This window comes from Pseudopipra pipra, chromosome 15 (assembly GCF_036250125.1).
Source record: "Pseudopipra pipra isolate bDixPip1 chromosome 15, bDixPip1.hap1, whole genome shotgun sequence".
NCBI classification, from domain to species: Eukaryota; Metazoa; Chordata; class Aves; order Passeriformes; family Pipridae; genus Pseudopipra; species Pseudopipra pipra.
The window spans coordinates 8,231,338-8,258,234 of record NC_087563.1 but is presented as its reverse complement, the minus strand read 5'-3'; the positions used below and the strand labels follow the sequence as shown (position 1 = coordinate 8,258,234).

General features: G+C 41.4%; 2 protein-coding genes across 11 annotated transcripts in view; one reads left to right on the top strand and one right to left on the bottom strand.

Annotated features, from left to right (window-relative positions):
* AFF4 (ALF transcription elongation factor 4) overlaps positions 1-26,897 on the bottom strand; it is a 57,568-nt gene that overhangs the window by 1,162 nt on the left and 29,509 nt on the right. The window contains exons 7-23 of one of the 10 annotated variants that reach the window (XR_010434503.1): positions 26,293-26,341; positions 25,220-25,240; positions 24,617-24,671; positions 23,580-23,617; positions 23,058-23,220; positions 21,669-22,583; positions 19,368-19,456; positions 17,621-17,858; positions 16,390-16,487; positions 15,065-15,128; positions 14,786-14,922; positions 14,315-14,386; positions 13,544-13,637; positions 12,898-12,941; positions 11,870-12,090; positions 1,521-1,617; positions 33-98 (exon numbers count right to left, since the gene is read on the bottom strand). Coding sequence is in view for 8 of the 10 variants with exons in the window: in XM_064671676.1 (XP_064527746.1) it covers positions 5,534-5,721; positions 11,870-12,090; positions 12,898-12,941; positions 13,544-13,637; positions 14,315-14,386; positions 14,786-14,922; positions 15,065-15,128; positions 16,390-16,487; positions 17,621-17,858; positions 19,368-19,456; positions 21,669-22,583; positions 23,058-23,220; positions 23,580-23,617; positions 24,617-24,671; positions 25,220-25,240; positions 26,293-26,341 (2,486 nt within the window). In the remaining 2 variants the exon portion in view is untranslated. Of the gene's footprint in view, positions 1-32; positions 99-1,223; positions 1,618-5,533; positions 5,943-6,099; positions 11,324-11,869; positions 12,091-12,897; positions 12,942-13,543; positions 13,638-14,314; positions 14,387-14,785; positions 14,923-15,064; positions 15,129-16,389; positions 16,488-17,620; positions 17,859-19,367; positions 19,457-21,668; positions 22,584-23,057; positions 23,221-23,579; positions 23,618-24,616; positions 24,672-25,219; positions 25,241-26,292; positions 26,342-26,897 lie in introns of those variants that run through there. The other 9 variants (XM_064671677.1, XM_064671680.1, XM_064671681.1 and 6 more) reach the window with 9 other exon arrangements.
* On the top strand, positions 3,344-5,479 carry LEAP2 (liver enriched antimicrobial peptide 2). The gene is made up of 3 exons (XM_064671686.1): positions 3,344-3,495; positions 3,944-4,077; positions 5,204-5,479. The coding sequence occupies exons 1-3, from the start codon at positions 3,439-3,441 to the stop codon at positions 5,238-5,240; spliced, it is 228 nt and encodes a 75-aa protein (XP_064527756.1). The 5' UTR covers positions 3,344-3,438; the 3' UTR covers positions 5,241-5,479.

Sequence of the window (26,897 nt, the reverse complement as noted above, 5' to 3'; positions counted from 1 at the left end):
TATCTTATCTGCAGGGCAGCAGTGACGTTTACCTCTGTGAGTTTCTCCACGTGCTCAGGGCTGGGAGACAAAGATGCTCAGGCTCTCACTTCAGGAAGCTGGGGGGCAAGCAGTTTTAAGAGGTCAGTGCTTGAGTATTTTGGGGCTCATAACATATACTTAAAAAGCACGAGACTAAGCTCAGTCTCTTGTGTATCCTCCGAGCACAGCCTGAGGTTGGCATAAAATGCAGGAAAACCAGTTAGCCAGTGCTGCAAGTGTTGGCAAAAATATTCTGTGCTTAAATGTACCTGCATTTTGGTTCACTGGTATTTTCTAGGCTGCTTAAGCAAGCAGGGAGCAACATCTGGCTGTGACAGCTGGCAGAAGTGTCTAGAGGCAGATTTATAGGATCATAGAATTGCCTGGGTTGGAAAGGACCTTAAAGCTCATCTCATTCCAACACCCTGCCATGGGCAGGAACACCCTGCACTAGACCAGGTTGCTCCAAGCCCCATCCAGCCTTGTCTTGAACACTTCCCGGGATGGGGCAGCCACGGCTTCTCTGGGCAACCTGTGCCAGGGCCTCCCCACCCTCATAGAGAAGCATTTATTCCTAACATCCAATCTAACCCTGCCTTCTGTCAATGTGAAGCCATTTCCCCTTGTCCTGTCAGTGTCTGCCTGTGTAAAATATTTCTCCCCTTCGTTTTTACAAGCCCCCTTAAAGCACTGGAAGGAGATACTTAATTCAGAACTTTCTGTCCTGCCCATTGAGCCCCCGAGAGCCCCGGAGCAGCCGCTGGGTGGTCTCAGTGACAGCCCCTGTGAAGTTCTGCTCAGTAAACACTTGGTTTTCACTGTGTTGTCTCACAGCTCTGCTGAAGGCCAGCACTCCCTGGGGCTCTCACGAGGTCCCTGCCCCTGCTGAACTGTGTCTGGACCAGGTGCCAGACAAATGTAAACGGGGGCACCGGCACGGCGGCCACGTGCTGGCCCCAGGGTGGCTCAGCCCCGTGCCAGGGTCAGCCCTGAGCTGCGGGGTCAGCCCACAGCTCCAGTCCAGGCCTCTGCCCCTGCTGCTCCTCCACCTGTTGCTACCCTGCCCAGCCATCCTCTGACCCCTCCAAGCCAACCTCCCCCTCAGACACAGGCCCTGTTCCCTGCAGGGATGGTTCCCCCTGGACCCGCAGCATTGGCAGTTCTGTCCCTGGGCATTTCAGAATCTGAACAAGGCACTCAAAAATTTTTCAGTTGTTGGTTTATTTTCGTCCTCCCTTTGGTAACTATTAGAAGTGGCAACAGAGCAACATCTCTTTTCTCACATCTCTGCTGTGGGTTCTTACCAGCCTCCAGGACTTGTGGGCATGGAAACAACTGACTCAGTTTTGTCCTTTTGTCGCCAGTTTCTTGCACATTTTGCTGCCTGACAGGCACATGTTGATGCTATTAGTGACCCAAAAGGACACACAACAATTTTAATGTATCATCACAAAGTACCAGCCTTACCCAGCCAAAAAAGCTGAGAGATGATGACTTACAGAGGGCTCTGCTGTCATTCCAAATCCTGTGCTTCCATGGATGAACTCAGGGCTACTGCTGCTGTCTTGTTCTCCTTTCTCTGTTCTACACTAGTGCCTAGTGGAAATAGCAGAAATTAGAACTCAGATGCATGTAAAGGAAAGATTTAATGGGAAAAATAATTGGGAAATTCCCAGCTAAATGTAAAAGGAACTTTTAAATTCAGCTACTTGACATGCTATGACTTACTGTCCCACTTCCTTCTTGTCATAAAATCCAGGAAGGAGAAATAATGAAAAATTTTGCTTCCTCCTTTGAGAGAAGCAATACAAACAGGGCAGAGGAAGGAGTGCAAGAACCACCTTAGGAAAGGAAGAGATAATCCAATATTGGTTGTAGACAGTATACTGGTTTTAAATAAAAAAAGGGGGGTATTATTTATTTATTTATTCATAAAAAACTGGGAAGGTTTTTTATTTAATCCCAGTGAAATTTGGGCTAAGGGGTAATCATCTGACAGCATGGCATTATCTTAATCTAAGTCACTTGCCTTCCACGCTGGCACTTGTGCCTTCATATTAAGCAATCACAGAAATAGAGCCTGTGACATCCAGATCTGTATTTACAATTTAGCTAAAGGATAGTTCACTATTTTATATAATATCTTCCACCTTGAAGTAATTTAAAACATAATGTATTCCAAAAATCCCACACACTGACACAATTAAGTTGGAATTCTTTTTATGTCACTCTGCAGTCACAAATGTCTTGACCTGACAGATTCGGGGCACATGGGACAGATGTGGGAGCCAGACAGAACCACAGACTGGTTTGGGTTGGAAGGGACCTTAAAGCTCATCCAGTTCCACCCCCTGCCATGAGCAGGGACACCTTCCACTAGACCAGGTTGCTCTGAGCCCAATCCAACAAGATACACAAGATCTCACAGATGAGACACAAACACTGGAACAAGTGGGAGAATTGTGTAAGCGGAGGATGACAGAGGAGATGAGAGGTAACAGCTCTGCTCAAACATTCTTTTCTCTGCTGCTGCAATCTCAGTCCACAATGGAAAAAAATGAAATTCCTCTTAATGACAAACAGCCCATCCACATCCATGGGAGCTGCTGGCACCGTTTGGAAGCCCGATGGTGAGTGACAGGAACAGAGACAGAGACAGCTCATCTGAGGAACCACAGTCCTGCCACATGGAGCACCTCAGCTCCAGACAGCCTTGAGCAGCTTCTTCCAGTATCTGTTTGGAGATGATTATAACACACCTTAGGACTCCTGAGAGAAGAGCTCTATGAGTTACTGCACATTTTACATTCCCAGAGCCATCTGAGAAGTGTTACACCTGCTTTTTCAGCACCATATGCCTGGAAAGGAAGGTTAAGCAATTTTCTGATGGTTCTTTCCTGTACCAAGAGTGAGAAGCAGAATCAAAAGCACAATCCTCAGCTCCAAATAACCTTGGCAAGACAACACTTGCCCCTGGCTGGCAAACTCAGAGCAGCACACACTGTGGGTGGAACAGATGTTAAATAAGGTTATGGCTTTCAGTCTTGACCATAATAATTTGGGCCAACCCCCCTTTTGGATGCAAATAGACTATGGAGTTCTGGTAACATATTAGGTAGGCTTTAAAAAAAGGAACAGTTGGCACAATGGGTAAGGTGACCAGACAAAGTACAAGTGGAAGGGGAGTAAATTATTAGCTCAAGAGACAGGCCTTGAACCAGATCACTTCAGCAGATGTAGACTTAGCAATTCCCTCTTGCTCCAAACCGAACTTTGTTCCTGTAATAACTGGCAGCTGATGTAACGATAAGAGAATGAAGTCTATAAAAATCTAGCTGAAAGCCTGGGAAGTTCTCATAGAGTTCTTCCTGCCTCCTCCGCCCACAGCTGGTCGAAGTGACAACGCACGCTGGGAAGATGCACTGGTGGAAAATGATGGCAGTCCTTTTGCTCTGCTCACTGCTGCTCAGCCAGGTAAAGAGAGACAACTATTGAAATATAGCTACTGAAATAAACAGTTAGAAATATACTATTTAAAGAGCTAATTCAAATGGACAGGTAGTTAACGAAAGCTGCTATGATTTGGATGGAGAGCTGGCTGGAGTTAGAGGTGACAGTAGAGCTTTTTTAGATGATTCAATGTCATAAAATGAAGAGTAACTGCCTAGTGAATATTGGGCTACTCTGAGCCATAACTTAGCAAGTGATTCTGCCTTTCCTCCCAAGATTAAAAAGCATTGTTAATTTTGGTACTTAGTTCTTTGGGGCCGGGCTACAAGCAATACTTTAACAGAGTACGCTATGTTCTGAAAAACAGAAACATTTCAAGTGCTTCAATTAATTTTAAGACAACTGACCTCAGCATCAGAGCAACCACCCACAGGTGCCTCATGTGCTGACAGTCACCCTGGCTCTGTTTCAGGCACACGGTGCATCCCTGCCCCAGACCCGGGTGCCACGGCAGCGGCGGATGACGCCCTTCTGGAGAGGAGTGTCCCTGAGACCCATCGGAGCCTCCTGCAGGGACAACAGCGAGTGCATCACCATGCTCTGCAGGTAACTCAGCAACCCTTAATACTGTGTGATGGAAAGGAAGTTCACACTTAGTCTCACCCAAACGGGATCCAGAGTTCACAAAAAAAGATACCAGGAACAGGGATGGGGCAACAGACTCAGACTCTTTTGTAAGCAGTGCAAACAGAGCAGAGTCCAAGTTCCTTGACTGCCAGTCTTAGTCCTTTCACTGCAACCCCAAATAACCTGGCTTTGCAAAAAGGAACAGAGGACTCCAGACAGCTTTTAGGTAACCACAGACCTTAAAATTAATCCTTCCTAAAGCCAATGCTGTTCACTTTAAAGCATGTATTAATTAAAAGTAAAAAAACATGTATTACATCTTACCCTAAATTAACCACTTAAAGGTGCTTACTGAGCTCATAGTTTAAAAGACAGTATTATAAACTACAGTATAAACTAAAGACAGTATAAACTACAATATCAAACACGATTGAGTTCTCATGAACACTAGATGTGAGCAAATTGTCCAGCTACATATAGTTGAATACATAAATAGAATACTTAAATTTCTACTTAGTGACTGAAAGGTGATTGTGTGTGGTACCTGCTGTACATATATACCAGAAATCACAAACAATGTAGAACATAACCACTTTCTACTATATGTAAATAGGAGAAATGGATAAATGTATCCTATTATTAATAAATATGATTATAAATAAGATTATTTCATATTCTATTATAAATAAATAGGATAAAAAAATAAATAGTACAGGGCGGTTGGGCTGTATGCTGTGTTTGAAATGAATCATTAGGTTCTGCTGATTCCCAGAACTGAGCTGGACCAGCAACTACAGGAAGGTACAGACAGAACAGGACCCTGTGGACAGGACTGCAGTTCTGTACCATTTCTACACTGGACCTGATCCTATAGCCCTGGGCAACACACATTTTGGAGTTACGATGTAAAGCTAAGAACAGAAAATGAATCAAGACAAACTGAGCAGAGTTAGAGGTGAACACAGTGTGCAGGGCTACCTGAGCTGGACCGCTGCTGGAACACCTGGGCGCAGGAAGCACTGCTGAGGATGTACCTGGGATACCTGTCTGAGCCCAGCTCAGTGGCAGCCCCAGCTCTCAGTGCCTCATGATGGTTTTTTTCCAGGAAGAACCGCTGCCTCCTCACCACGGCCTCGGCATGAGCTCATGATGACAACACCCCTCAGTGTTACTGCTGACGATGCTCCACACACTTGGGACATATTTATTGACTGCTCAGGAGCTGGACAGTGATTCAAGCAATCAAATATAAACCATATTTAATATTTCTGTCACATGTGCTGATAAAAGGACTTCAAGAGCTCAAGACCATCTCCTGCCGTGGCTGCGCTCTGTGCCTCAGGATGCCTCTGGCCAAGCTCAATAAAAGGGCTCTGCCTCTCCTCCTCGTTTGGGTTTTTTGTAACGGTTCATATTATTTATTTGAAGGTGTGAATTAAATTATATATTCAGCAAACCACCTTGGTTTTCCTTGTATCCTGTGAGCAGAGTGGACGGTGAGTGCAGAGCTGGTGCTCAAATCCAGCTGGACCTTTATCCTTCCACCTGGCAGGAGCATAAAGTAGATCAGGCTCCATCTCCTCAGTCTGACAGATGAACTCTTATCAGTGCTCAGATAAAGGCCTGTTAGAAAGAGGGAGCCAAACTGATAATACTGATACCAATTTCAATATCCCAAATATATCCAGTGATAACTGGAAGGAAAACTATTTACTCTTAATTACTTCTAATCAAATTTACTTAAATACATGTCCTAGACTGACTTTTGCCACTGACCTTACCTTCTATTTTAAAATAAATTGATCAAAATGCTGTTTTGAGCTGCTGGATGTTAATTCAGAGGGCTGAAAGACAAAGCAAAGCACTTTGGATTAAATAAGAACACACTGGATGCTGCTCTCCTTTTGTTACACAGAGCACTAGGATCAGAAAAAGAGAGAAGTCTGCCTAAAAATGCACTTCCAGGGGAAACACCCAGAAAACAGATACAAGCACAGGGGATTGGAAGTTTAATACAGAAAATCTATTTGATATTTATTAAACTTAGTTTCTCCAGTTACAGTTTTGCATTGTACAAAGCATTTTAATGACACAGTAGTTAAAAAGATCTTTACAAATTGAAATGTGATACCCTTTTCTCCAAATATTTTAATTGCCATAAATTTGTTTAAAAATACACATTAAACGCATGTTTCAGACACTAAACTTTCTATAATCTCAATACCACAAAATACATAGAATATACTATACAGATGTGGAAAAAATCTAGTTAGTATATAATACTTTGCTCACCATTAACAGCTTTATTACGTGAAATGCACATACTGACTTAGAAATCCTAATTTTGAGCCCCAAAGTACCCTTTGAAATTTCAAATGTATTGCAACAAATAAAATCACAGTTTGTTTATTTTTTTCAGGTTTTGGTTGAAGACAGATGCCCAAATCTTTTGATAGAAAACAAAATGTAACACATGGACTTGTCATGTACAAAGCATAAAACAGAGACATCCCATTAGTTACTAACAGTACCTTTCTGTAGGATTAATCAGGGCTTCATTTATAAGTGACAGGTTAAAAGTTACCTCCCCCCCCAGCCCTCCCCCAAAAGAAAAACCCCTTCTTCACCAAATAATAATTTCAAATAAGATAAAGGATTTTTAATAAATATATAAGCACTTTATCCTCCATATACAAAATTTTTTTAAAACAATTTAAAAGGGGGACCAGATACAAATGTCAGGAACTGTGCTTGAAGAGTCATTCCTGGTCCTTAGAGTTGAGTTTGGGATGTGGAATGCCAAGGCAGCCCCAAGGAGCTGCTGCAGCAGCACTGTGCCCCCAGCTCCACCACAGGAGGGTTGCATATAAAACTGAAGACAGGGAACACTGCATTGCCATTTTCCTACATTGGCTGGAGTTACACCAGGAATGGGCACATTTCCATGAAGTTTCCAGGTGAAATAAAACAGGTGAAGCATGGACATACAGACAGCCCAGCTCACTCCATGCTGCAGCACAGCAGCTGGAATTGCTCAGACAGTGGACTGAGGGACACTCGGCTGAGCCAGCGGCTCTGGAGGGTCCAAGGGGAACCCAGCTCTGCCACACTCCCCCTGAGAGCAATTCCTGATGGCACAGGTGCCCCTTCCTTCCCTGCCTTCCCCTCCCAAATGGCACCACAGACCGAGTCCTCAAACAGCATCAGAGCTGGACACACCACGATTCCCCAGTGACAACTTTCCTACTTGGGAAACCCTCTCCTGGAATAGCTCTGGCTCTGTGTGAGTTGGCGAGCAAAAGCTCTGGCTCCTCTCTGTACTTTAAGATGTCTGGCACTAACTTTGTTGATTGGAAACACGGGGTTTTCCATAACACTGACACATCAGATGGAGAAATTTAAACCCTGACCGAAGGATTTGTCGGAAAGGTAAGAATTTGGAAGTTGTTTACTCCCCAATGGGTAATTCAAACTCGACTTGCTCAGGCCCTTGTGGATCTGCCTCAATACAAACACTGCAGTGACAGCAAAGATCTGTTCAGAAAATTACATTAAATACAACAAAGGTAGTTTCTCTCTCTCTTTCCAGCAGTTTGCCATTTGGGCAAACTCCATAATTCTCTGCCTACGGCTTTATTTTACTTGCCCCAGGCAAGTGCTACATCATTCCCATAAATTCTGACTCTCTGTGTGTAGGGGCCATTCATAAATACATTTCAGGGCATTTTTTGTTACCACAGCAATCAAGCCTCAGCAATCTAAAGGAATATACATTGCACTCCTGGATAATATGCAATATTTATCACCAATAAGATGGTGACTCAGCACTCAATAAATAATATATCAATATAGTCAGTTGCACCATAATCTAAAAACAAGTATAACATATACTTTGGACAGACTGAGTCATATATATATACATATATATTAAAAGACACATACAATACAAATTGCATACTGCCATCGAAAGCCAAGGAGAGCCATCCGCCCGCTCTGCTTTATGGCTACGAGATTCAAATCAAAACAAAACTCTCGGGCTGGTTTACTCTGGTGTCCTGAAGATTTGTTTGGAATTATAAATGGTTGCACCTTATCACCTGGAACCTGCGAGTCTGAGAGCAAAGTCAAACAGCTGAGCAAGCCTAGTCTGATTGAGCCATTCTTAAGATTCACCAACTGGGACCACGATCAGCGAGGGAATTAAGATTACGGTGTTGATATGTATTAATACACACCTGTCCAGGGAATGATTTGGGAAGCCAGAAGCTGGGGAGTCCCTCCTTAGTCACCACTGAGATGAGTGTTGGTGCTGCAGTGACCTGCACTCCCACTGTGGTGCTGGAGGTGCGGAAGGACAGGAACAGACCCTCCCCTCACTTGGGCAGAGGGACTGAAACCTAGGACATACTTGCTTATTTTTTTTGGCTATGAGATCTGACTAAGTTCATAACTTTCCTCTTGGAAACAATGGTGGATCCCAAATTAACATATGCTTTTGGAATTGTGAAGGTTAAACTGATCTGTTTGCAACAGCCCCAGATGCACAAGGCATTTCTGATCCATTACCAAGCCCACTGCAGATCTCCTGCACCAACAGGACACATGGGACAGCACTCCAGAGGATATTCCACCACGGAGCACCCTGTTCAGCTGGGACACTTCCAACCAGCTCAGGTCCACATTTTGACATGATGCAAAAAGCCTCCTGTCCATTTGAAGACAATTTCTAAGATCCAATGATCTGGGGATAAGCGATGCATTTTTAGGAGACCAATTTAGCGTGACACCAAAAGGTATTTGTGGGACTCTAGTTAAGGAAAAAAAATTCCCAGAGATGAGACCATTCCTGCTGAGAGCAATGGTGACTGTGCACAAAGGAGCAAGCCAAGAACAGCCATGCTGGCTAGTGCAGCACTACACACAAAACCAACCATGAATGCAACTTCTACAAAGGTATTTCTACAGCGTCAGAGGTGTGCGAGGCACTTCAGAGTAGGAAAGGAAACACAGCTGACAGTGTCCCATGCCCACGACAGGGAGTTTGAGGGTACAGAGTTCTGTCTCCAACAGCAAAGACTAACAGAAACGTGACCTTGCACAGTGATTCCATAAAAAGGATGCTCCAACAGACCTGAAGAGTCAATTCAGCGACCAGGGAAAACCACAGGTCTGTTACTCAATGTATCAATCCGGACGTAGCAAAGCTTTTCTGGAAGTACAAAACACGCTGGGACGCAAAGGAAGCTCTACGAATATGCAGCTACCTTGTAGTAGGTTACTAATTTGCAAAACTTCTAAACTCTTAAAGCCCATAGGACATACTGCAGTACTAAGGAGCGTAGAATTCTATTCCTTCTCTCGAGGTTGCCGTGATTTTGGCACTTAACTACACCTACACAAAAAATTTAGTGCAATAATTTTCCTGAACATGCACGTTCATATCTGGTACAGAATAAAGGGTTCAATGGGAGAGAAAACAAAGCAGCATTCCACAATCTCACTCCAAAGGATTCAGAGTTGGACTCTTGGAAAGGAGACCACCACGATGAGTCAGTTTGTGTGACAGACACTGGGACTTGGAAAAAGGAAATGGAATTTTACCCAAGTACTGCAGAAGACCACTGCATACAGTATACCTGGTCCTGCTGTAAAACATCTTGTAAACAGTTCATAAAATCTTCATCTAAAAGTAAGGCATAAGGCACACCAGACATGTTGGGGGCACTAAGCAATACTGAAAGCAGTAGCATTTGAAACCTTTTACTCAGACAAGCACCTCATGTGAAAGGTACTTTGGTTTGCACTCTGAGAGCAGCCAACTGCAACTCCAGAACCATTTGTGTTGCACCGAGTGAATGTTACGCTCCATCAAATGTTAACAGGACCTTCATTACCACGGGGTAAAGCCAAGTTTTAGATCCATTCTGCACCAGAACAGTCGTTTCCCTGCAGGAGCAGGTGAGCTTCCACCCCACGGTGGCTGCAGCACTGCCAGCCTGTAGTGTCCATCACCCAGCAGACCCCAAGAAGACAAAATGGACCTCGAGTTCTACTAAAGATTCCTGGTTTCTCAGTCAATGGAAAAGATGCAAATGACAGTTCTGGTAGGAATTTAACTACTGTTGAGTTTTAACCACAAAGTTCACCCATTTTGTAAGTGTCAAAAAGTGACAAGCACGGAAACAAAAGGTATTTTAAATGAAGAGATGCAAAAAAGCACAAGATTGTCCTTTTCCAAAGCCTTTCCTGTTTGCATCGCACCCATCGGACTGAAGGTCATTCCTACACCATTACTTGGATGTTACATTAAATGCAAATTACTGTAATGTTTTGTGATTGTTATAGTGTTAATCGATGGCTTGAAACTGCCTTGAAAACAATCCAAGTCAGATCCAGCTAAATATTTCTCCATATAAATTTCTTTATAATTCATTTAAATGAAGTATCTCAATACGTAGAAGAATATCTGGAACTTTTCTATTTAGTACAAATTCTGCAATAATAAATCTGTAGTTGTCATTTATTAGTCGACTCATAGGCATTAGGCATGAGAAGTATGGTGTCCCTACACGTTAGAACCTATCAACCCTAGTTCCTTTTACAGGCTCTATCACCACAAGACATTACAGAGTAACAAAGCTCACAAAGTACTTAAATAAAGTGTCTAGGTTTAATTTCTAAGTACTCAAAAGGGAAAATTTAGGGAAGAAGAAATAGCTAAAACCAGCCCCCAATGGGGCTTTTCAAAATTAAAATTACAAAAATTAAAATAAATAGGATTTAAACTGACTATTTGTGTATTGTGACTGGAATTCCAATGATCTATCCATGACAGATCAGCAAAACTACAACTTTCATGTAGCAAATTTTAAAATATTTAAATAACTTAAACCGGGAATACTGAAGAAGTCCATGAACCAGCTGATTTGGGGTTAAACACAAAACACAAATGAGGATGGGAGACATGGGAAAGCATTCCTTGCTCTTAGTGTCAACTAAGCAATGTGTTATGGCAGTCTTCCTTATTGACATGACACAGTGTTGTGGAGAGAAATCAGAGGCAGCGAGAAAAATGGGTTTGATTTTGGGTTCCTTCAGTTCCAGCCTCACTTGGCATCGAGGCGCAGCCAGTGCAGGCCCTGCCGGGTGTAACGCACCAGCTCGGTCATGATGCTTGTGTTAAAAACCAGAGGGCCCATAACTTTATCCAGTTCAGCAAAGAACTCTAAAACAACAGAAACACGAGTTAAATAAGCACATTTTGGAATATGGGAAATACAACACCCAACCGCCCTGTATTTTCAGCGTGAAGCTTTTGGATTAAGAGAAACAGGAGTGATGAGAGATGGCTGAGTGGTGGAAGAGTAAAGGAAAAAAGATTTTTCCTAATAAATTTCTTTACTCTTTTGCAGAAGACTGGTTGGAAGTGATAAGACTATTAAACTATTGCCAAACTTCCTTGGCTTTCCCCCTCAAACGTGTACTTCACTTTAGAATTTCAGAACGGGAAATACACCAAGTTCCTCTTCCTACACCGAACAATTTACAGGAAATGCAACTAAGATTTTTACATCTCCAACACCACCTTGACAACCACAACACCCAGCTCAGGTAATCCCTTCAATCCAAGGTGTAACTTTCTACCTTATTTTGCAGAGGACCTGGTTCAGCATCCTGGACACCATTAACTGCCTCTCCGAAATCGAAAACCCATGAGTGTTTGCACCCTCTGGAATGCCTGAAGTTATAAAGCACCTGTGCCAGTCCTTACCTTTCTGTTCTCTTGCCAGCTGTTCAGCTTGTTCCCAAATTTCAGTGGCATAGAGGAAGTTGGACGTGACCTGGACGTAGCTGGCAGCCATCTGATGGATCCTCTGCGGGATCGTCACCGAGGACCCGCTCCCTGAAGGATTGGCTGCCCCAGAAGAGTAATTTCCTGAATTCCCTGGAGACAGCTTTGGAGACACTGGAGACGGCATCCCGACAGGTTTGCTGCTCACCCAAAGGGAAAGATTAAATTGGAAATGCATGAATACATGACCTTTCAACACCTCATGCTGTGAGACACCCTCCAAGACCCCTCTGCCCACACTGAGGGTGTGGGATGATCAAACACTCTCCCTTTACACATCAAAAATCAGGATTTGCCCTACAACAAATTAAATGCTCAAGGTAGTAACTGCTGAGGATCCTTCAGCTCTTACTTGTAGCTTACAAAACCCAATTACCAAACATCTTCACCCCTTAATTCAATAAAATCTTCAATTCATTGTTTGAATAAATTGAACCTTAAAGAATGAAAAAAATTACAACTACCTGGTAACCACACTGCCATAATATTACATTATATAATTACATTATATAATATTATTGCACATAACACAATGGAAATCTGAAATGCCCTCCTAAAACTCATTGAAAGATTTATCAAAGGTCCATCCTTGGGTTTAAAAGAACAGAAGTAAATTGCTAAACTAGGGGACAGACAGTGCTGCAAGTACTTGTAACCATTTGGACTTGTAGCACTAATAAAGCTCTTGTTTTGGGGGGAAAAGTACTAAAGTAAACAACAAAACTCAATGAGATAAGTAACTTGTGGGTTAATGACCCTTTTTTTGCCTGACAAAGCCTGCACAGCAACAGTCTCTGTTCTCAGAATAATTACACAAAAAATAAATCAAAATCCACACCCTTAGAACTATTACCCCAAAAGCTGCTGTCTGAGCACCTCAGGCACACAGGGAATACAGAAAATGTGCCAGAAGTTGAGAAATACAGGTAACAGCTTTTACTACTCACCTTCCCATACCAGGTGATGGTGCTTGAGAATTATTGTAGCAATTCTGTTTGGAGAAAAAGACATTTGTCACCTGATTTATGTTTATAATTTATCTAGTTACATTTTATCTGGTTATTTACTTGGTTATTTTTGACCAAATTGATTTTTGTAGTTTTTCTTTTAAGCAACATTCTCAATAATATCACAGTATTTATCAACTGAAATTTGGGAAAAGATCCTTTTTTCCTAATGACTTAAGACATGAATTAAGGGGTTATTTTAGCAACACAAGGACTGGAGTGGTCCTCTGCTCTAACCATTAGATACCACTGTCTCTTACAGGAACATTTTGGTTTTTTCAGCCTTTTAATAGAATGAAATCTGTTACTACTGGCATTGAACAATTAAAAGATCTCCCAAATTTATTAAAGAAGACAAAATTAACAGAGAGTTGACATGCCCAGACCAGCAGGGTTATGACATCCAAGCTGTCTCTGCCCAGCTTTAAACTACTCAACTTTTAATATACTTTCAAGGTTCAGTTCTAAATGGGTATATTCCAAGTTCACATGCAGAGGTCTGAAAATTGGATCTGGGAATTTTAAATGATGTAGAGCTTTAATATCATTAGGTTTTAATATTCTAAGAAAATACACCTGCAATTACCTTCAGATGTTCAGTCAGAGTTTTTGAGTATTTCAATGCACTTTCCTTTTTCAGTTTGAAAAGCCTCAGGTACAGCAGAGCTTGGCACCGAAGGCTGACCACAGACAGGACAAAAAACAGTCAAGGTCAGGTTTAGCATAACTCAGCGAGTTTCAAAAATCTAACAGCTGTGCTCTTAAAGTTTTCTCTACCAACTCAACCAAGAAAATCCACAACCACCTTTAAATTCTCAAGGAAACTGAAACAGCTTCATAAGCCTCAAGCTGAAACTTTACCTTTCAGTGATTTTGCTGATATAATGAGCTTGGGAGACAATACAGTGATTTCCTAGACAAGGGTTTCCTCTATTTTTCACTTTCATCAAGTGTCAGGACATTCTGAGCACTCTGCCACGGCCTCCCCTTTCCCTTCTCCCTGAACCAAGGGGTTCCTGTCCTCCATACCTGTTGCAGACATTCCATTAAAACCTACAGGGCTACTGACAGTTCTTACAGCCAGTCCAAATAGTGACTTATCCCTGGAATTGCACAGGATGGACCCCCATCCTCTCTGCTGTTACTCCTTAGTGTTTCAAAGACTTAATCTTCATGAACATCCCCTCTGCCCCCATTTACAGCAATCAAATATACAACATAAATCTTTATGTACAGCCAAGTGAAAACCTCATGTATTTGGTTCAGAAACCCCAGAGCTCAGTGGAACACAGCACTTCATGCAGATAAAACATGTGAAATCCATCAGGGCACTGTATGAAGTGCAGAACACACGTACCAAAGCACTGCCAGCCTTTTGTCCGCAGCCGTCGCATCCGGTGCCAAGTAATTCTTCAGTTTCATAGTGTATCTGCAAACAAAGGCATCAAGTGAACCACAAAGTAAAAATTACAGTTTCATTTATCAATCACAAAACACTGACACGCTTATGAATTTCTGATTTCAATTGTCTTCACCATTTTAGGAACCTCTCTCAGACTCTAAACAAAACACTAACTGGGCAGTAACTGGAATTATTTTGCTTCTCATGGGTTACTCGTTTGTAGAGAGACTTCAAGAGCCTTAGCAGAAACCATCTCAACCTTCATGGAAACACTTCAAACCTCAGCAACTGGAACAAACTGGTCAGTGATCCAGTTTTAGCGTGGAATGACAACAGATCTCAAAAGCTGGTGGCCAAACCTCAGTCCATCTGACAGCTCTGATTCCCAGGCCCCTTCCCCACCCACATGTGCTTTGCAATGCTTACTTGATTAATTCCACAGTTTCTGAATACATAGGGAACGGGGACTTGGATTCCTGAGCATTTTTCTCCAATGCATTCCCACACTCAATGAAGGACACGACAGCATCCAGGTAGTACACGGCCTTCTCAAACCTGTCCGACTGCGGAGAGGGGAGAGACACTTTTAGGGACAAAAAGCAGAGAGAAGTACAGGAAAGTTCCAGTACAGAAGGGCAGCAAAATGGCAGCAAACCAACCCCAGGATAACGTGCAAACACTGGGTAATGTTGGAGATTAACTTACCAAAGCATCTGCATTGTGTTTCAGCTTCTTTGCTTCTTGCAAATAATGATCAGCTGAGTAAGTCCTGTAAGAGAGGACATGGATTTAGGGACTCAGCCCCACCCATATTTCATGGCCTTTTATTACTGAAGCTTCTTGGTGTTGCCAAATTTCAGATTTTTTTCTGTTCCTAACTCAAGCAACACTATGATAAAACTGTTTACATAGTTTCAAATTAGTTCTCTAGTTTCAGGTAATTCAAAAAGTATTTCAAGCAAGTTGATTACCACACATGAATTAGTTCAATTTACCGCATTTGATAGCCAAGCAAACCAAACACTTGACCAACAACAAGGGCATGGGAAGGAAAAAACCCACAAAATTTGAGGGCAAATTAAACCAGCACCGTCAGGACTTACATTGCTAAGGGTGTGAAATATATTAAAATTATGACAGAATAAATCAAGATGCATTCAGGTGTTAATTGCCTTTGCTTTGCCACCTGGGACAATCAATGCTAAACGATTTCCTCAACTAGATGAGCACAAGGAGTCATAAAAGTGTAATGATTCATTTCAACGCATTAACATATTCCGTACAAGTTGATTAAAGTTTGCAATAAATTATCCCATCCATCGGATCTTACTTGTCAAAGAATTAAAGATTTTTGAAATGAACATTTTTACCAGACCCCTTACAGGAAATTGATGTCATTACAAAGCAACAGTTAATATTAACAAGATTCTATAACTGTAAAATTGTTTCAATCAGTTCTAATCTGATGAAATCCTAAAATGGCTCCGTTAAAACCACAAGGTTAGAACATGTCACAACTACTGTTCCTTCCAGTAGGCTCTCCTTATGGCTTCCTATACTTCCATACAATTTCAGGTTTTAATTTTTTAATAAGTTTGATCTTATCTCAATTTCTTGGCTCTGTTTTATCTTGGGATAATCACAAAATCCCCATAAACTGTTTTGTCCTAAATGATTGTGTATCCTAACCATCATATGTGCTCAACTTTTTTTCTATTTCTAAAGAGCTTTTAACCAGAAAGCTACTATTATATTTGGTCCAAACATAATTCCATCTGTAGAATGAATTTAAAGAAGTGCTTTCAGAGTAAACCTTGTGCTGAGATCTGAGTTGGCACAAATGAAACCTAAAGTCTGCACAAGATGAACAAGTATTTGTTTTATTTTCCTTTCAAGGTATTTTCTTTGACAAAGAGCTTTCATGTCAGATCTTTTGTGAAGCAAAATGACAACTCTTCTCCATGAGGAGCTGGCTGTGCTTGAGATCTGCAGCCACAGAGAGGGAAAGGCAATTTTCTGTTCTTTCTTACCTATCATCAAAAACGAGCTTTGCTCTCCTTGACTTTGCACTTTCCGTAGCCTGAGCAGAGGCAGGAGGGCAGCTGGAGGAATTGTTCACAATCTTTTCCTGAAAGGGAAATCAATGCCAAATAATACATTTAAAGAACAGTTAAATTTCCTCTGCCTTCAAGAGAAGCATTTGTTGTGTAAATTTCTGCCCTGACTTCACACATTCTATGCAACAAGGACAGTCTGCAGCTGCCTGAGCTGCCACTGAGCACAGGGAATAAATAATCAACTTCCAGGAGGCTCCCACCTAATGCTGGCACAGAGCAGACACCAGGCTGGGATGGAGCTCCTCACTCCAACCCTCTCCATCAGAGGGAAGGACGCAGCCAAGGCTTTCTAAACACGCTTAGATCCAGGAAATTCCTCCCTCAATCTCCCATGTCACTGTTTCTAAATTTTGTTCTTCCACTCTAACAAAGAGATGATGAGGATTTTAATTTCTCATTTCTATAAACAACACACTCTGCTGAATGCATTTGCCTTGAAAAAAAAACCCACAGGAGTAGGTACTACTCTGAGAAAGGTATGAGTAAGCACAGCTGAAGTATAAAATTACAAACATATCACAAATGTACAACTGGCTTTGGGACATTTATATTTTTAAATTCCATCACATCTAAACATCTTCTCAACCTAAATCTCTTCAAAACCATTTTCTGCACCATCTTCATAACCATGTTTTTTCCCCCCAACCACAGAGAGCACTGTAAATTCCTGAGCTGGAGGTAAAATTATCTTTCTGAGCTCTTACAATGTCATAAAATGAGAGCTACAGCTTCCCACCCCAGCACTGAGCATGGACAAGCTCCTGCTCTCCTGCAAAACCAGGACAAGTTCTATATCTGCTCTGAGGAGACAAGAGCAACTTCATTGTTCCATTTACCAGTGTGTAGACAGCTTTCTAGAGATATTTCTCATTAACCAATTAATACACAGGCAGCATCAGTCACCAGGAGATGACTAAGACTAAACTAATTTCATCAATTAACAGAAGAATTGGCAGGATAATCAGTATTCCACCTCTCCCCCAAAGTGTTTTCTAACTTATGGATTTCCAAGGCACCTAAGCACTATGACACAAAACAATGCATACCTAATATTAATTATATTTCAACTTGAACTAAAAACTGTTTAGATCAAACTGCAGAGCAAAGGAGGAGGTTTAAGGCATGTACAGAGTCAGCCCTTTACCTTGGCTTCCTTGGCACTACTGGAACCCTTCCCCTCTGTCTTCTTCTGCTTGGAAGAGGAGCTGCTTTTGCTGCCACTGCTGCTTTCCTTGCCTGGGTTGCTGCTGGATTTTAAGGATGATGACTGACTGACCGTCCTCTTCCGGGACCCGTGTTCCTGCTTGGAATCTTTCTGTAGGACTGGGGCAGCAGGAGATGGCAGTAAATCCTTCTCTTTAACAGCACTTGGCTTTGAAGACCTGCACAAAAGGAACAAATTCAGGGTTAGGGTTTCTTTCCTTAAAAAACCAAACCCAAAACCAACCCAATAAAAACAACCCAAGAAAACCCAACACACAAAACTTCGATTTTTAACTTTTAAACTGAAAAACCCTTGTTTTTTAAACAAGACTTGGCAAACCAGCTATGGAGAAAAGGAGAATAATTTTGGAGAATAAGTTTCTTCAAAGCCAGATTGAACTCGTTTTCACCATTTTATTTGTTCTGACCTGAAAACACAGGCAAAACTAGACAAGTTCTAACCATAAAACCACACCCCTACACCAGTTCTTAAAAAAAACACCCTAAACACTCACAATTTCAGCACTGCAAGCCAATGTCAGCGCCAGGCTGTCTGTGCAGACCAGCCAGCCAACAGCTCCAGGGAAAGATGCTCCAGATAAATCACTGGAACCCAGGGAATGGGAAAACTTCCTCAGTGCAGCCTTTCAGGACAGTCTTACTTTGGCTGCTGAGGGATGCTGTTGGCTATTCCTGGCTTCCCATAATTATTATTTCTACACATTATTCCTATAAAATCATAGAGTTTCATTTAATTAAGTGTCCTTCAGAGAACTGCACTGGCAATCAAGGAAATATCAGAAATAGTAGGTGAAAAAGCAAAATCAAGCTAGAAATGTATGCCTTCATTCCACATCTGCTTCCTAACAAACACTAAGACACTGTTTAATTCAGGAGGGGCAAAGAAGAGTTGTAACATTTGATGTGCTGCAGCTTCTCACATATTTGTAATTTGGCAATTACTCACTAGAAATATTATCCATGGCACAATTACACCAGTTTTCAATTGCCTGAACTGAAACAGCAGTTTTCAAAAGGCAGTGGAAAAAATTTACTCTTTTCTGTGAATTAACACTGATCAAGAAATAAATCAAATAAATCAATTGCAAAAAGCACGGGAAATTCAGAAATAACATATTTAACAGTGTTGCTGATTTGCTATTTCCGTATTACTTTGCTTTTGGGTCACTCTCTCTTTTCTTTAGCTAAAGTTCCAAGCTAAATTGATAGAGGCTAAATCCATGGATCCAAAGCTCAGTGCCATCAGCTTCCAAGACAAAGTCAGTTGTGCAATTTACTCCCAGTTTACAAACTTACTATATGAAGAATTACCAGATTGGGTTAATTTAAAAGCACAGATTTTGCAAGATCAAAAAGCCAGCTGCAGAGCTGCTTTCTAAACCAAAACCAACTCCACTGTGTATTAGAGAAAACCAGGAAGCAATCACCTGACTTCTGTTAAGTAACACAATTGTCTTTGGCCAATGTTTTTGGGTATGAAAATGATTTCCACCAACTAATATTAGAAACTCTGAAATAAATTTTTTTGAAGGTAAGAAATAATGAAATTTTACTAAATGATTAAGGAAACACTTGTGGTAGGGGAGTGGAGAAGAGGGTGCAGGCTGGCACCATCCTCTCCATGACAACCCTGAGACTTCAGTGTTGGGAACAGCCAAGATACTCACTCCCTACTGCTGGAAGTCTTGTGTCCTGATGGAGCTTTTTCTTCCAGTTTCGTTTTCTTGCTTTCACTGGCTCTGTTTTCATCCTCATTCTGAGTAAAGCAAACAAGAAATACATCCAGGAAATATCCACTTTTACAGCTTCACTGACAGTGGCAATATTTCACATTAAGAGACCTTATTTAGCAGGTGTTTCACAGTGTACAAAGTAAAATACACACAGACCACAAAACATGACCTACAGCATCTAATCCTTATCAAATATTTGACCAGACCCTGATATTGGAACAAAATGAAAAACCAAGTCTGGCTACTAAACTACAACCTGCATAAAAGCAGTAGCAGCCAAGTTGTTCATTTTAGCACAAATATATTATCATCATGAAATACAAGAAAAATCTGCCAAAGGCTTTGGCAAAGATCAGGAGACAGATTTTATGTTGTAGGGTTTAAAGAGTGTCTTATGAATGCCAGGAAAGGGTAAAAATCTAATCAGTCTATTAAATTAAGCTCAGAGATGTTGAAGACTATATTATTTATATAAATTTTAATCCTGAAGTCAAAGGATCTTGAAGATGAATTTCTCAAGTGTCTTCATGGAGCACTTGAGGGATCAATACAGTGAATAAATGGAAAATGAGACCACAGAGGAAATCCCCTGGTAACACATCCCACATTCAGACCCAAAAGGTTTCTGTTTTGTGACACTGATGCTGCAACCCTGAGCCTTGTGATCAAGGAAACACAAGAGCAAACAATGAGTACACCTGTGGTGCCAGTTGTGTTTGGACCACTCAAACCTAAAACTGGAGGGACGGGGAAAAGGGGAGTTCTTTATTTGCCTCACACAGGATTCCATCCTCTCTGGTGGCACCAGGAAGCCTCACAGTAATCAGAGGCTTCCCAAAAATGAAACACCAGACTGTTTTCTGGGATAAAACCTAAATTAATTGGTCTTACCAAAGCTTTCTGGTTTAGATGTGAGAGCACAGATCTTTAATGCTCTAACTCCAAATGTGTACTGAAAGGTGTAACTGAGCAAAGAAAGAAAAGTCAGTGAATTCAGACCCATTGGAACATGCAAGTGCATTCTCAGGAACATCAGGAATTGTACAGCAACACTTGCAAAAAGTAATTATTCACTGTGCTGGTCAGTGTGATCCCCTTTTTACAAAAAAACCTCTTTTTCTGACTTCATTTCTTCAACTAGAGAAAATAGGAAACTTAGTTAGGAATAATAGAGGACAAACCTCTGTTTGCGGTTACGTGTCAAGTCTCCCAGATGACATTAATTTCAACAAGTGATCAAGTTTACTTTGGTTGCTTAGTGGGAAAACTGGTTTAACTGAAATTATCTATCCCCTCAAATGACTCTCTGAATGATTTCACAGAATCCTTGGATTGCAGATGTCAACAAAGTCTCACAACCACTGCCAAATCCCTGTCAAAATCAGAGCAAAATCCAGAGTAGCACAGGGATTTCTGAATCCCCGATCCAGGGTTTCACGGCCCTAAATTCACAGACACCAGATGTTTATAAAAACTGAAAGTGGATCACTCAGTCCATCTGACAGTCCCACGTTTGCTCTGTCCGTGTGTTGAGGTTTCTAAAAGCAGTTTAAAATTACACCATCAACTGCTTCTGACATATTCCTCCCAAGAGTACTATTCCTCCACTGATTCCTCTCCATTTTACTGCCTCCAGCCACCCTTGCTTTTTACTTATAATTGAAGACATTAAATGCTTTTTCTGAAAAAGATTGAATATTATTATGGAGAGATCCCCTGCTCCCAGTGAAGCAGCACCCCAAGATCATGTTTTCTGCTGCTGCCACGCCCAAGGCGCAGTCCTGCCTCATCCCTTATCCTGGCAGTAGCCAACTCCATAGTTCAGGGAGCTGATCGAGATGAAAACTGACTTTTTGGGGTTTTTTTTCCCCAGGTGGATTTTCCACTGGATCAGCTGCCTATGCTGGCCTGCAGGGCACGAGGAGCTGGTGCCAGGTCAAGGGGAAGCAGGAGAGGGCTGGATGCAGAGCTCAGAGGCACAGAATGTGTGTCACCTCCGTGAGCTCTGGGTACAGGGCTAACAAACACTGCTACAGGGGTGTCCTTCCTCCAAAAGAAAATCCCAACAGTCTCTTCCATAAGAGCACAGGGATGATCCATGTGTTCTACACAAACAGGTAGCAAAGCCATTCCTAAATCGCTCAGTTGCTACACTGAGGTGTGATCTGGGTTCTGGGATACACACAATCCACTGTGGGCTGAGGTAACAGGCAAATCTCTCTACAAAATTATCACCTGTTTGTGTTTCCTTTTGCCTTTTGTAGAACTTTTGTCCGACGGCTGTTTCTGGGATTCCCTGGGGTGCTTCTCCGGGGCGCTTTTCTTCTCCACTTTGGGTGCATCATCCTTGTAAGGCTTCCCTGGTATTCGGGATAAGAGGCTCAGGTCAATCTTCACAATGAGTGGGTACCTTTCATCAGGATCACTGAGTGGTGAAAGAAGCTCTTTCTCTTCCATAGGAGAGAACATTCTTTGCCGAAAAAAGCTGTCATCCTCCTCCATGGAAGATTTAACAGGAGTCCTATTGCTCTCAGAGTATTTGGGTGTTTGTGATGAAGGAGGCAGACTCTCATTTTCATCTGAATCAGAGGATGAGGTATCTGTTTCGATGAATTCCCTGGATTTCTGGGCAGATTTGCTTGAAGCCTTGTATTTCTTTTTCTCTGTTGTAGGCCGAGGGGAAGACTTGGGCTCTTTCTTTATATTGGGTTTCCTGGAGCCTTTTGTGGCTGCCTTATGCCTGTTTGAAGGGATATTTGTTGCCATATCTACTGGGGTTTCACTTTCTATTTTAAGACCTCCTCTAGGCTCTTCCACAGATGTCTTTTCTGCTTTCTTGGGTTGTTTTTTCCCCACAGTCCTCCTCTGTGCTGAGCTGTCACTCTGGGCAGGTGATTTCTGCCTGCCCCGACTGCTCTCCGAGCCCTTCTGGGTGGGTTTGGAATCTCGCCCTGGTGTAGAAGAAATGGAATCCTTGGATCCACCTTGATCAGTGTACCCACTCCCTGTGCCCTGATCCCGTCCCTCTTTTTTGTAGCCTTGGGAGGATGGAATATTGCTGTCCACGGAAGAAGCTGGTGACACTTTATGGGAATTGACTTTGTTCAACCAGTTATCCAGTTGCCACTTGTTTGTCGGTGGTGGCTCTGGCTAAAAACAAATTAAAAAACAGAGTTAGAGAAGATATTTCATTTTTCATTGCATTTCTTCCACCTTTTCCATGGGATAGCTGTATGATGCTGCACACCAAAGCAAGAGGTGCACCCAAACACCTGAGATAAATAACAAATGAAATACCAGTATAAATAACAGCTCAACTTTCCCTTCATCTGGAGCAGCTGCTATCAACAGGCAGTATTTGATGTCATAGTTTTTTAAGGTACTGTTATTTAACTTCTGCTTTCCAACAGACAACTGGTGGTACAGACCACCTCAAATTTAAACACCAGGTGCCTCTTTATATAGAGAATTGTCATACCCAACTACAGGTCCTTCGGCAGAAGAACAGTCCAGCTTGAAAAAGAACCCACGTTGGTCTATTTATTTTTTCCAACAGTTTGAGAATTTATTAATCTTTCCTGTGTTAAAGCTGAGCATTAATGCCAAGCATGGGTCAAACCCTACCTCGGGGGATGCACTCTGGGATGGTTCATTGGCTTCACTGTCACTGGAACTGCTTTCACTCTCCGAGTCAGATCCTGAGCTGCTTTCAGAGCCACTGTGGCTGCTCGAGTCATCCCTGGAGTTATCTGCTCCTTCACTGTTATGCTGGGAAGGTTCAGAATTACTGAAAGAAAAATGGTGAAAAACAAACATTACCCAAGCCCCAGATACATCCTAGAACTCCTTTCATTAGAAATTACAAAATATAAAATTTTAATTAACATTTACTAGAAAATGCAACATAACTGAACACAGTTCATTGTGGAAACAACCAAACTTTGGGTTTTCCCTGCTTCCCAAAGTGGTCAGTGTAATTTGCAGGATAGACACTATTTAATCACTGGTTAAATTCTAATCACCTTTTGCTTTAATACAAGACAAAGGACAAATATGAATTTTGGAAATGAGCTCAAGCCAGGACTGCTGACTAGGCTGAATATCTTTCCTCTCTTTCCTATGCTGCAATCCCCCAGGAATTCCTACCTTCCAGGTGTGCTCCTTGGCACTGTCTTATCGCAGTCCTGCAATTAAGAAAAACAGCATGAAGCTTCTAGAAGTTATTTTAGGTTTGTATATACAATTAAGTTGCAAGACATCAATTTAGAGCCTTTCATTTTTTTATTATAGCATCTTCATTTCAGTATTTGCAGCAGCTTAAATTTATCTGCATTTTCCTTACACAGAAAGAAAAGCAAGAGTTATTTTCTCCAGGTTTTCACCACAAATCTCTATATTCTGACTACAGTTGTGAGAATTCCCATTTCTACCACTAATTACTAACACGTTTCCATCTTTTTGAATCAGATGATTCAGCATTTCACAATGCTGAAATCCCAAAATGCCCAGGGTACTTGGAGTTCACTGACTAAATGCATTATCTCCAAGTTTTCCACATGAAGAAAATCAAGTACTAGAACTGGGAACATGAAGAAAAGAAACACCAGAGGAGTGAAGTTACTGCTGGGCAGCACAGACATACAGGTATTTTTATTTCACATGCTAAGGGCCATTTCTGGCAGAAGCTGTATAAAGTTAATACCAAAAAGAGTAAAAAAGAGATTTTTTTTTTTATAAAAATAAAGGTGCTGCTGTACTCCCAGTGACATATAGAGCACCTCTTATCATCCCAAACACAGTCCCAAGGTACCAGTGCACAGAGATGTTCACACCATGAACTCTTTAGCTGGAATGGCAGAACATGAGGGTTCCATCTTAAATAATGAGCCATTATTTATGTTTTAAAGTACACTATTGCCATTTGGTGTTCAGAGAAAGCCACGTGAAATCAGTAAACAAGAATTTCTAGATAAAAGCGTAATGTTTTCACAAAACAATTTTCCCCCAAGATTACCATTAGGAATACCTGAGGTTTGCCTAAAAACATTCCACTAGATTTTAGTTTCTTAATCCCAAATCTCCTGTTAAGCTGCCCAGTTTGCTGCTGGGACACTGATCCTGCTGCAGGACTGAACCATGAATGAATTCAGTGTTTTTCTGGAACTCTGATTTAAGGAACATACCTGCTCTCCATCGCTGTCTTCGCTACTGCTGAGTTTTAAGTCATCTTTCAACATACTAAGTAAAAGGGAGAAAGTGAGACAAGTTTTTCCAGGTACTTTAATTGCTTTCAAAGCATTCTTCTAGATTTCAACATGCCACTGTTTATCCTACAGAGAGGCTGTGTGGGTGAAAGCCACCAGATACTATTCAAACATTTCATGTTTAAGAATGGTGAGCTGAGTCATTCTTTAGAGAAGAATAAGGATTCAGGTACTTTGACTCCTTAGTCCATTCTGCTAAATTTAGAAAGGAAATTTGACACAATTTACTGATGTGGGAGGAGGTAACTTGTATATGTTCAACTTCTTACACACAATGGCCAAGAACAGTGTTTTAAATGGAATAAAGAAAGCCAACACCAGTGGCTGCTTCCTGTCTTGTAGCAACAGTGCAACTGTCCTAAGCCATAATTAATTACTATTATTCAAAGCAATAATTACTTATGGTAGTCATACATACACTATTTCACAAGACTGAAAATACATGAGCACACTGAAAACATATTAACAGGGTTTTTATGATTAGGGAGAAATATATTTGATTATAAAAATAAAACATCTTACTCTGTCTGGTTTGATTCGCATCTGCAGAAAGAAAATGAGAAAAGATTAAAAAGTCTGACACTTCTGAGTTTCACAGTAGAGCTGTTCCTACTGGTGATCTGGAAAGGAACACCCGCCTCTAGGATCATGTTCCTGAAATATTTGTCACTGCTATCCTTTTCCAAAAGATGCAGTTATCTCCTTTTTAGAGGCTTTTTTTACCAGATCATAATCACTTTTTTTAAAAAAAAAATCATTTAAAGTTGAATTGTCACAGTAAACATCATCTAAACTTTCTTCCCATGCATCCCAGCTCAGCATGTGCCCAATCTTGCCTCTTGTTCTCAGATGTCCTCATGTTTCCCATATTTGGAAACAGCAAAGTTCCTCTCAGCATCTTCTTAAACTGCATGTTTTGGGGAAACTTACTGTAAATCTACATCAATTGAGGGGGGGTTCTTTTTGTTCTATTTCTTTTCCATAGGTCACGTGCTTTTTAATCTTGCCAATTCAGTGGCAGAAGAACCAGACTTAATTCTGTGACTGCATCCCAACAAATGGCAACTGAGAGTAAGTTTTCAGATTCTACTTTCATTAACATACAATCAGCCAGTAAATATTTATTTTTATGGGCATATGTGTTTGGAAACAATCTTTTAACTGCATATAATTGATTTTTAGGTATGAGAAAGGTGGACCACAGCCATCTAAAATATTCCAGTTGCTTTTAAATTTTTCTGTGTTGCTGTGTCTGTGTCCATAACTAATGGAAACATTCACCAGTGAATTAATAGACTGAGCAGAACAAACCTCACAAGATCCCAGACACAGTTTTCTGTCTCCTCCAATCCAAAACCTTTCCTTATCCTGTATTTGTGACACCTACAAGCTGCTTCCAGCTGACAGCTCTGCAAGGCACATGTTTGGTAAGTCCTGTCCTGCCCACTCTCACATGCTGATCCCCTTCTCCTGCCAGCCAAGGAGAGGATGCTGAAGTGTCTGTGCAAGAACTGACACATTCTACAAACAGCTATTTTCCAAATCTCTTAAATTATGACTGTTGTTTGTGAAATGTTTTCTCAACAGCTACTTACGATTTGGATTGATGACCATTGGATGTTTTGGACGAAGGATTGTATCGTTCTAGAGGAAAAGAAAAAGAAATGCACAGTTGAAAACTCTGGCAGCAAAAGAAGCCACTCCAAAGCTGTCACAAGGATACAGTCATGGATAAACCATGAACAGCAGAGGGGACAGGAAGGAGCAGTAACCAGGTGACATGAGGTACAACCTCCCACAGACTGAAGGAGGGAGGGAACGCCAAGGCAAAGTACTACATACAGCCAATAAATTAATCAAGAAAAACTAGAAAATCATTTAAATCATTGTTGTCTAAATGAATACACACAGTTTGTTACTAATGTTGTGAAATCTGTTTTGCTTCTACTAAGATTAAACTATTGCTTTCTACATGGAGGATATGGGATATAATCTGTCTGTTGAGCTCTGACTGTTTCAGCATCCCCACACAGCTCTTGAGTGGATGAGCAACCTCCACATCCCAAAATCTTTCTGAAACACCAATTCTGACAACAGGAATACACACTGATATCATCTGCTTTTCAGTTTGGTTTTTCCCCCCTTCCCTTTTCTTTAATCCTGGCAAATAACTGAATGTAGCTCAACAGAAACAAGAACT